This window comes from Sinohyriopsis cumingii, chromosome 8, assembly GCF_028554795.1.
Source record: "Sinohyriopsis cumingii isolate HCF-2022 chromosome 8, ASM2855479v2, whole genome shotgun sequence".
Classification (NCBI taxonomy): domain Eukaryota; kingdom Metazoa; phylum Mollusca; class Bivalvia; order Unionida; family Unionidae; genus Sinohyriopsis; species Sinohyriopsis cumingii.
Window position 1 is genome coordinate 8893976 of NC_142968.1, and position 12120 is coordinate 8906095.

At 36.2% G+C, this 12120-nt stretch overlaps 1 protein-coding gene across 1 annotated transcript in view; it reads right to left on the bottom strand.

Moving 5' to 3' along the window:
• Window positions 1-9364, bottom strand: part of LOC149792945 (uncharacterized) — a 28235-nt gene extending 18871 nt beyond the window's left edge. Inside the window, exons 1-2 of the mRNA XM_089966261.1 lie at window positions 9277-9364; window positions 1324-1379 (exon numbers count right to left, since the gene is read on the bottom strand). Of these exons, the coding sequence (XP_089822387.1) occupies window positions 1324-1379; window positions 9277-9293 (73 nt within the window). The 5' untranslated portion in view covers window positions 9294-9364. The remainder of the gene's footprint in view (window positions 1-1323; window positions 1380-9276) is intronic.
• Between the last annotated feature and the right edge of the window lie 2756 nt (window positions 9365-12120).

Below are 12120 nucleotides of genomic sequence, written 5' to 3' on the forward strand. Positions count from 1 at the left end.
TTCCAGTCCTTGGACCACTGGCGTCCTGCACGCTTGCACTGAGCCTCGTTCGCGCATTAGTCACAAGTATTCGGAACTAATATAAACAGTTACGCCACTGTAGAAAAGAAATACGAACACCGCCCCCCCCCCCCTTTTTTTTCATTCCACCCCACCCCAGTGGGTCATGGATCCCTCTTATAAGGTCTTTCTGACCTTGTTTATCGTTATATTAAGGTTTTATTGGACATTGTCTAGCTTTATGATTAGGTCTTTTGGACCTTTACTACCTTATATGATGAAGTCGTTTGGACCTTGTCTACCTTTCACTATTGAAATTAGCTTTTCCTGGGAGTGTACTCGCTCAATAAACACATGCAGGCTAACTACTGTGCCTTTGATAATCGTTATAATTTTTTAAAAGCAATACAATGAGGGATCCAGGGGTCCAAAATAACACCCCTTCCGCTGAATAATTCATGCCTGTGCGTGATTTATGTGTCGGGGGGGGGGGGGAGGGGGCACATGTAATCACGTCTTTTCAGGTCCAATTTATGAGCCAGACAGAAAATACGTCATTACATACGAGCTAAGTTTAGCGGAACAGAAATAAGCGAGTTAGGAACTTGTGTCACTGTTCCGCTACCAGATGCTTGCCAACAATACGGTAGTGGTAAAATAAATGCCATCGGTCCTGACCTCGAGCAATGCTTGATATCTTTAACCCATTGGAACAAGCCCTTACTCAGAAATCCTTTCAAGTGTCTCTCCAATTTCCTTTTCTACTTTTTTTTACAAGCAGCACATTCCCCCCCCCCCCAAAAAAAAAAAAAAAAAAAAAAAACATTTCATCGCGAATTCATGTTCCTCTTCATCACATTCGAAGTAGTTGCAATCATGGAAATAATTTAGTTTATCATGAATGATTTCATCATTGATGACTTTACCATTGATGATTATATTTTGTTCAATTAATAATTTTCTATTACTAAAAATTATGAGTACGATTAGTTTCTATGCGTAACATCACTGTAGTTAGAATCGGATTTCATTTTCTTTTTGAATTTTTGTATTATGAAATTCAGGGTAATATGTTAAGGCGAAAATTACTGGCATCATCACCAAACAACGAGTTCACCTAAGACAGTTCAAATGTAATGTATGTAGCGAATACGTAAACCTTAGCATCATAACGTACACGTTTCCCACTAAATGTGTCCTCTCACAAATGAAGGAATAAGTGGGACACAGAAACATACAAGAACACAGAAAACTTTAAGGTATGATTACAAGCTAAAATATATGAAACATGATATAATTTATCTATTCATGCAAGATACGTACCAGAATACACTGTAACTAATGCAATCAGCAGTATTAATAATGCCATCTGCCTTGACCTGAAGCAAAAAGAAATACTTCGAAAAATATTAATCATCCCATATCAATAATACAACATTTTATTGGATAAGATATAAATTGTTATAGTTATAATAAATGCAAAGTGTACCCTGTATTTTATTTATGCAAACATTATTTTAAGAATGTCTTTTCTCATGCTCTCTTATGGACTTGCACATATTTTCTAACAAAATAGTGAACTGACTTTAAAATATATTCCGACGTTTCAGTCCTTATGTGTTTCATCTGCATGACGTTTTATCGTCATTTGAGATATCAGGAGGTCTTATTACACGTGTTACATGTATAAAAATGAAGATATATATATATATTAGTGTACATAGCACAGTAGTCATGTGATAAAGAAGCATATACACTTATGATAAATGTTTAAGGTAACGTGATTTCATTAAATGTTGATTTCCATCTTGTCCAATGAAAGATCCGCATTTTGTGTTATGTTAAAATGTTCGAACTTGTAATTTTGTTATATACTTAAGTGTGAATTATAGAAACATACTGGCAAAATAATATTCATTTTTTGTCATTCCTATATATTTTCTCACGTGAAACATATCCTACTATTTTCAAATGTGCAAATACACATCATTCAATGAGACGTTTCATTGTGTGCTTATACAGAAGTAATACCTTCAGAAATAAAAGCGAGCACTTTGCCAGCTTGAACAAATAAATATGAATCGCAGTACATTTCAGAGATGGAGTTAAATTTTGTTGAAGAAATTTGACTACACGCCGGTCGCGTCTCCTTGAAGTTATTTGTCCTTACATCCTTGACGACAATGATAAACATGCCATGATGGCATTGTTGAATGGGACTTACGTTGTGGTCAGGTAGAATACAATAATTTACGAATTGTCGATATGTAACTTTCGGCAACATATTAGGTAATCCCAATCATAAGTCACTGATATTATATGGTCAACATGTGAACAGTGGCGTCACTGGGGTGGGGGGGGGGGGGGAGTGCGGACCGCACTGGATGATACCATCAGAAGGGGTGACACCAAAATTACTGTCTATAACATTTTTGATTTTTTGTGCAGGAAGGGTGTCCATGCGGGTGACATGAGTAACTGCACATGACTGTCTATAAACTATTTGAATTTTTGTGCAGGAAGGAGGTCCATGGGGGTGATACCATGAGTTACCGCACTGGGTGACACCAATCCTAATGACGCCATTGCCTGTGAAAGTGAGGTGAATTTAAGAAAAGGTGGTGTGGTGTTGTGATGGGAAGTGAATTTAATCTTCTAAGCTTTTAGAGTAAGTCTGTTATATAACAAAACGAAGACGGTATGTTTATGTTAAGAAATAGTCATCAGCTTCATTATATACAGGTTGAAACAAAATACAGATTTCGCCACTGTTTAAAATATCAAGTTTGTGTTTCCATCACCGGATGAACTATATCTGGTATTAACCTAGGAATATTATGTTGTATTTAGTTCGGTTTAAAAAAATGTTGGATCGCCAATATATATATATATATATATATATATATATATATATATATATATATATATATATATATATATATATATATATATATATAAACGACTCAGGAGCTACTTTATATTTCAGCAGGGAAAGTTTTGTTAATATCAAGTAGCTTCTTACTGTTATGAAGTGGACTGTTTTTCTTGTTTGTTTATTTGGGGGTGGGTGAGTGGGGAGAGGTTGCACATAAATACATCCTAAACTCCTCGTTTGTCTCTTCTACTAGATGTGGTAGCAACATATCATAACACATTCTGTTGTGTAAGAACACATTACTAGGTACATCTGAGAAACATTGCACAAATAAACGATTAAAGGTTTTATTACTATGAAACTATGGTCACACATACACTAGTAATTGTATCGTACATATGGTCATTATATGATATTTCTTGAAACCTGTGTATGAGTGTGTTTATTTGTATGTGTGTGTGTGAGAGAGAGAGAGAGAGAGACAGAGAGAGACAGACAGACAGACAGACAGAGAGAGAGAGACAGATACAGATAGAGAGAGACAGAGGGAAATGGATAAATGGATAAAGTGCGGGATGGAGTGTCACGGAATAAGACAAGACAATAATTTGGTAATACCTTAGAACGATTTGGGTAATTGGTTTCTCAGACGCATACAACGTTCCCAAGTGTTGTTAATATTTTTTAGGGTGACTGCCCAATACATGCATCTCGTCATAGGTCGCTTGCGGCGAGATATCCATATACCACGATGAGCACGGGTACTTCACCCCTGGTCATGTACAATTTCCTTTTTTGCATTTATAGGAGACATATTGTCTATGCGACACAGTGATCGATTGGATGTTGAGAAGGTGTGTCAGTACTCTTAAGACTTAGTACAGCCATAGGGATAAGTGATATAAAATATACAAGCCAAATTTTCGATAAATATACCGTATTTATTTTTCATTTTTGGGATTTAAAACTCTAGAAAATTATTGGTCTGGTATCACTGAAAACTTTATTTTGACGTACAATAATATGGTAACATGTATTTATGGATTTTCTCTCTGCATTTAGTTTATTTCTTATTATGACCAGTTTAGTATATGTATAGCTGGATGGATGGGCTGGAAGAACCAGAACGGTGACGGCATGACCTGCAGTGTGACAGCGTAGCCACTGGACAAAATTAAACTGACTGTGTGTATGTTACTACATGACTAGACGTGTAGGATAGGAATTCCGGATTCTGGAGAAGGGCAAAGAATAGTGACATGAATTCCGAACTCGGAATAAGGGCAGGATACACTGTGCTACATTTGGAAGGACATGTGGTTGTATGAACCATGCTTAGTTCAGCGGGGCATATGATTGTGCTTATTTTTTGTTTGTTTGTATCACATGATTTATGAATCATGCTTATTTCTTTGCATCATATGATTCTGTGAATTGTACTCATTTAATTATGTATAATGGATGAATTTTGTATACGTGAATCTGTTTTCATCTGTTTTCTTTTCATAACGTGTTGTTTTATATCGCATGTATTGTAGTGGGCTTTTGAGTCTACTTGTGTATGTATTGTCGTAAATATTTATTTTTCATTTCATAAACTTCCATTCACTCATATTGCATTTTCAATCGGTCCATGATGCATTCGGTTACAATCGCTTTATAGCGAGGGACATGTATATTAGTTTCTTTTTTGTCTCTCCTTATTGATCATCAACTACATTTTTGGGGGGTATCAGGACTTAACTGCATAAAACATATTATGTACTGCGTGTCCTGAAAGGACCGTGCACATGCTGAAACTATGAATTTTTGGCAAGTAAATCCTTTCACATCTTTAGTTCTGTTTTATAGTTTGTGGCAATGGATATTCATGAAATTAACGACATATCGATTTGATAATACGAGGTTGATAATACGAAGACATAAAACGATGCAAAGATATATTTTGTGTGAATCTTGTGTGGAAAAATAGAAGTGTGCTATTATAAAGATAAATTCTAAGGATAATTAATTATGTTACTGTTATTAAATTATAGAGCCAGCTAAAATTGCATCAGCATTGACATCTACAAATCAAATAAAATATATGAAAAGAGAAATATCAGCAAAATACACACAGGAAGAAAACTAATTTATAATGGCAAGCAATTAGGATTTTCGAAAATGCATCTGATAATGACATTTCACTCGAACCCTTTCGATTCTATATAAAGCTGTGTTACCTGCTTGGCGGGATATGCCCTTTTGGTTTTCTGATGTTAAAGTTAACATGCATCACAAATTGCAATGTATTGACAAATAATGTACTAAACTAGTTATTGTTTTCTTAGCTCTTGTCACAAGCCTTTGATACGTTTAGTTCACAATGACTGATTGGAGCTTGTTGAGCAACGAATATAGCACAACTTTATCTTCCGATGCAAATAAAATATAGTTTCCCCTAGTTCATATTGTACATATTTCATTGTTGGATATGATTTCTATTTTGACTAATAATTTATATGTAGACCTCCCAGAAACGTAAACGTACAACCGATATAAACTTGCAAAAACTATTAAGTTTATCTTAGTTTCTTACTTAACAAATAGTACGTATTTTCAGATACAAGATATTCACTCTTTTAGCAAATACACAGGCATACCACATGGCTTGATAATGGAGAAGACCGATTTAGTGGTCACTTGCTGAACATAATACTTCAGTCGCACTTGTATGAAACGCGTCCGGAAGTTTGCACAAGTGCTTAAAACGAGCAAGTAACCTTATTATAGTAATTCCGATACATAGAGTTTAAACCAATGTAAATCTTCCAGAGGTAGACACACATCTGGGCGTATATGAGTTGTGGCGACCTTATTAAATAAGCTTAGCAAATATTGTATTTGCTTTTTTACAGATGAGCGCGTGCATGTCTATTATCTAAAAAAATCTTATTTAAAATATAAATAATATCAATAGCCTAGAAATTGTGCTGATAACTTAGTAGACAAAGAGTAGATATAGGCCTTTAGAAATGTTGTACACGATAACCTGCAACAATTCAAACATGAATGTGATCATATTGCAAGGCGCATGCATTACAATCACTGCTTTTATGTGTGTAGAGGAGCACGTGATACTAGTAGTTGTAGTAGCAGTGGTGTTGGTGTTTGCTTTGTTAATTGTTTTCTAAAGCGGTTTGAGCCTACAAAGCAAGTTAGAGTATAGGCTCGTGAGTGGAGAGGGGTGGGGGCGCAGGGTGGGGGAGACGACTGGTCCTAGATGGTATGTTAAGCTACAAAACCTGTGATTCCCATCCTAGTTCGGGTGGAGGTCAAAATGTTTTACATCTACTTAGTTATAGTTTTGTCTCAATCTTGAATCTAAATTGGCTCATATCATTCTCATGTTGAGTCCCCTCAAAATGTAGTATCCTGCACATATGTAATGTAACATCTTAAAACATTCTTCCATTTCCGTTAAATCGCAAATATGCAGTAAAAAGATGCATATCGAAGATGTTTGTTACAAGCTTGAGCATTACCGTGTGAATATAAATTGATGTGGAATCACAAATATACTATCTTTTCAATCGTGCAATATTAAAAACGTATAAATCCATTCTTTACCTGAAAGCTGGTTTATACGTAAAGAAAGAAACTTGCACTAAACCGGTTTACGTACCGTGTACGAGGCTGTATACATGAACGAAAATGCGCCAAATACATATACAATCCAAACTGTATGAAAACCTGACAATGGTACAAATTTGTACAGATGTTCGCCAACAAAGGGGCAGTCCTGTGAGTGGAACAGTTTACAATTTGTACATTATTATTATTTGGCTATGGTGGGTGGGATTTGTTGTAGGATTTTGTATTTTGTGCAGACCATTATGAATGTTTAGGATCAGTTGAATTAATATCACACTTGGCACATTTAACAGAAATTGAACATCGGGTTATTCTAGCGACCTGTGATGGCCTATGTGGTTACAGTGTCCGCCCCGGATGCGGGTGGTCGCGGGTTCGAACCCCGACCGAGTCATACAAAAGACTTATAAAATTGTTAGTAAAAGCTGCCTCGCTATGCACTCATTATTAAGAGGTTAGTGTTAAGACTGGTCGGCCTGGTGTCAGGATAATGTGACTGGGTGGGACATGGTGCTACATGTATGCAGCATGATGCCCCACTGCGCTAGACATCACTATAAACTGCCACACTGAGGACATCGTAGTGATATGAATGAAACATGTTAAAGCTACGTTAACAATCCAAATCACACACACACACACACACACACACACACACACACACACAGATTTTTCTAGCAAAATCCATTTATTACCGTTTACCGGCGTACAGCCACTGTTTATTTTTTTACTCGAGCACGGCTTCATTATAAAACAACGTGGCATATCTATTCTAATAATGTCATATTTTGAACAACATTTATGCTCTATTTTTTAAAGATGTGTTTTACTTGTATGTACCAATGCAATATATAGGGAATGGATATACACCGACTCATTCGTATATTTCCCCTCCCCCCACCTACCCACAACTGAAGATAAAAAAAAAATCACTGAGAAAAGCGGTATGTAACAATTACGTCATGGATGAGCTAAATGTAGAGGAAAAAATAAGATCACCAGTGGATGAGATTCCTGTATGGTCCAGACTCCATCGCCAGCAATACTTTGTTTTATCCATAACTGTGTGAACATTTTACAAATAATTACGTTCTGTTTAATTTTCTGGATGGTTTTCGAGCGGACGTTATTGTCTGTATTAAATTCATAATATTTGGACCTAATTTTTGAGATCGGAAAAAGCTGGAAGTGTATATAAACCTTCAAATAAATTTATAATGAAAACCAATTTTAAACAGTAAAAACCTCTAGAAATTTAGATTTTAAATTCGTCCGAAAGAAACACTGCTCGTAGACTTTATACAAATGTTTAGACATTTTATTCTCCCGGAAACAGATCCCGAATAGAAGAAAGCTGAAAATTGAAAAGACCATCCTTAATAAGTCCAGATAATGTTTACTTTCCTATTATAATGCAGGTAACCAGGGAAAGGTAAGATCATATGTTATTTTTGTTGGGCCAGGCCAGCTCATTCACAGTACATAATGTATAATCTGCACCGCTCCTACATTCCAAAAAATCCACAAGAAATGCTGGTATGTTTTCATTGGCAAAAATGATCGAGAGCACTTTTGCAATTTATTTGTGTAAATACTAACTGTTGTCGAAAAGCAGGGTACAAGAAGAAATTTGAATTGTACCAAAATGTTTACTCCATGACATTTGTGTAAACCTGTTAAAACATTTTGCATAGAGACAAAGTTAAATTTATATACCGTCACTACAATGGGAAATAAACTGTTATAACCTGTAACTGAATGACTGCTTTCACTTACACTAGTCATCAATATAAACTGTCACTCTGCAGACATCGTAGCTACGTTAAAGCTACGTAAAAATCACACACATACACAGCTACTATAAGTACTTATGTTATTTATATTATTCCGGTTGATATACAATTTTATATCATATAGCTGAGTCAAGTTGGGTACTCCAGCTCGAACTATAAGTGTTTGTTTTTGTTATGGGGTTTAACGCCATTTTCATCACAAGACATGTTATAAATGGCGGCCAGTATAACTGGCGGAGAAAGAATCTGGAAAAAACCTGGGAAGAACCAAGAAACCCACGAGAAGCTATGGACAAAGTTTTTACACGTACCCACATTAGCCGAGCCAGAGACTCGAACCCACTCAGAGGTGAATGGCAGTGATCTGGAACGGTGAGAGCATTAGACCACTCGGCTTGTAGGGGCTCCTCATACTTTAAGTGCAGTATACTTTCCATCCAATAATTACTTTCTCTATATTCATATCTAAACCAGCAATACTACAGAGACTGACTAAAGCAAATCTATGAAATATATTCACAACTGTCCTCTTAATATGGAAATTTAATAGAAACGAAAATCAACGGGTAGCTTAGGCAAGCGCTTATATAGAGCCTACGAATTTCTCAAATAGCCTCTAATCAAGTTCGAAATTATTCGTCAGTCTGAAAAATGATGTAATATACATGGAATGTTTCGTTCGTAGCACACAATCTTGATGTAAACCACGAAATTAATATTAAACTCACTAAGTAAAGTGAAAGGAAGCAGCCAGATATTCATTTGCAAATATGGTTCACCACTGGCTGGAAGCATAAGAAAATAATAACAGTACGATTGATATTTTTACCAGTAGAATGAGTAATGGAAATTATATTTCCCGTTAAAGACTATTTTATATAGCTATTCAATAACACGCGTGAGATAAAACCTTTCGATTCTACAAATTCTTAGCACAATATAAAAAGAAAGAAAGAAACAAATAATTGTACATACCACAAGTAAGCTCCCATCAAATTAATACAAATTATCTCCCAGACAGACGATGATGTAAGACAGAATGCCGTCCATTTGCAAGTGTTTAACACAGGTAAATATCAAATATTTCTACTTCCCTGTTGTGACGACTTAGTATATATTTAGTTCTCCAGATATAGTACGAGGTTTCAAATATGCAATACATTCTTGTCACTATAAGGTCAGCCAAACAATACATAATATATGCCAATCACGCCATCGGAAATATATCTGCGCCACGTCAAATATTGTACTAGTGTTTGGCAATTAATCAAGCGTGAAATAAATGACAAAGAAAGAACTACAATGTGGCGGGTAAAACATATTTGGAGGTATATATGCATATGTGACTATTAGTGACATTTGGACAAGTATTTTGCGGTTTCTTTATGGGACCCAATTGACAGAGACAAGGTTAAGATAAGATAGTGTTGAAAACAGTAGATCGAATCCACTCTATAAAACCTGGTAAATGTATGTATGTATGTATGTATGTATGTATGTATGTATGTATGTATCCATGCATGCGTAACTTTCCTAGTTATTAGCCTCGTTTCGAAATTTGGCACATTTGGAACACTTTCGTCGTTATCTCATATAGAATCGGGTCACAATTAGTACTTTCAGTTCAGCACCCACCGGGTTACAACGTCATTGTTCACATTTACGTCTATAACAACTGTTATTCGATACTAAACTGCGATTTGTATGATGCTCAGGTTTATTTCATATTCCCATATAAATTGATAATAAATCATCCATTTACCTCTTTACTGTCACGATGTTATTATGCTGGAAATGCATGCGTAACTTTCCTAGTTATTAGCTTCGTTTCGAAATTTGGCACATTTGGAACACTACCGCCGTTATCTCATATGGAATCGGGTCACAATTAGTACTTCCAGTTCAGTACCCACGAATGGAGTTCTAGTATATTTTTAGAACATTTGTTCCTCCCTCATTCTGGTGGTGATAGAATAGTTGTATTTATGCATTTTTTGTAGGGAGTTACATGAAGTTGTTTATTCTTGAGAATATGAGCTCAGGGTGTTGTTGTCTGTGTGTATTTCGGCGACAGTGCATGGTGAGTAATAAGGCCTTTTTGATGATCCAGAAGTGAAATCTGTATTGTGTTTACATGCTGTTCTGTTGACAGAACATCATCTAAAAACAAAGCAGGTCAACCTTTGACAAGAACTTCACCGTGAAGTCATATTTGAAGGTATGTTAGATAAACATATGATTTGTATTGATTGTCACACATTGGAATGGTCAGTACTGAGAAACATATGTAGAGAACATATAGTTATTGTTGTAGGGTTTAACGCCATTTTTCAGCACAAGATAGGCTATATATGGCGGCCAGTTTTATCTGTGGAGGAAGAACCCTGGAAAACCCCGGGAAGAACCACCGACCCACGAGAAGCTACTGGCAGGCTTTCTCACGTACCAACGTTAGCCGAGGCTGAGACTCGAACTCACGCAGACAGAGCTGAGATGGCAGTGATCCGTAACGGCGAGCGCTTTAGACCACTCGGCCATTCGGGGCCCCATAGAGAACATATAGTAAAATTAATTGTGTTCTATGTCCTGTCAGGGCAGTATTTATTCAACTTTTAATTGCTCTAACAATTTTATTATTAATGATAGACACATGAGATTTTTACACCATGTTTATATTGCATGTAGCAATTGGAAAATATAATTAAAATTTTTAAAAAATAATATGATTTTTTTAAATTATGAAATTAAAAAATTAAAAAATACCCCCCCCCATAAATATCACAGAAATGGTATCTGCTTAAGATGACACTCATTATTATTAGCAGCAATGTATTCCTACACCATATAGAAGTTGCAATGGAGGATTTCTGCAAAGCCTGTCAGCGAAAATCTCTTTAAATTATGTGATAGCACGTAATAGTGTTTGTAAAATATGGACAGGAAATGTTACAGCCAATGGATTATATGGCATATTGTTATATAAAGATCCCGTGACAAACACATGGAAGAAAAAACATGTGCATAGACTGGCACTAAGGGTGAAGTTGAATAGTCTGACTATACCAAAGGAGCTCTATGCATCCCATTTATGCCATTTTGAGCAGTCCGCTGAATAACAGCGCAGAGTGGCATTCAGTACTTGGGGAAGTTGACATTTAATTTTGGTAACATCACCACTATTATCTTCCATCATTTGCTTGAAGATCAAACCGCAACGTGTTTTAATGTCTTGGTTGACAATTTTCTGTTTGAGGCTTCTTCATTCTTTTGTTCTTATTCCTGGAAACATGTTAGTAGTGAAGGGGGATACTCTACGGACAATGGGAATTAGCATTACAGAACCCCTTGGGACAATCTACGGACAATGGAAATTTAACATGGCGAAAAATCGTGGGACAATCTACGGACAAGGGGAATTTAACATGGGAATAAATCGTGGGACAATCTACGGACAAGGGGAATTTAACATGGGAATAAATCGTGGGACAATCTACGGACAAGGGGAATTTAACATGGGATTTTTTTTTAAAAAATTTTTTTTTAAAAAGGGGTAGGCAATTCAAAAGACTATCTCTTTTCGAGAAATATGGCTGGCCCTGAAAAGGGCCTTTGGGTTTTATGTTAATGTATTCATTAACATAAATGGCACCGCATTGGTCTTCTTCTTGTCCTTAGGCTGCGTCTTACTGTTGGTCCGTACATCAGCACTCTTTTCAGGCATCCTTGTCTTTCGACGTAGATCCTACGTATCCACAGGCTGGTGTTTGTCCTGTGGACAACGGTCCACTTCGATCGGACATACATGAGCAAGTCTGTCCG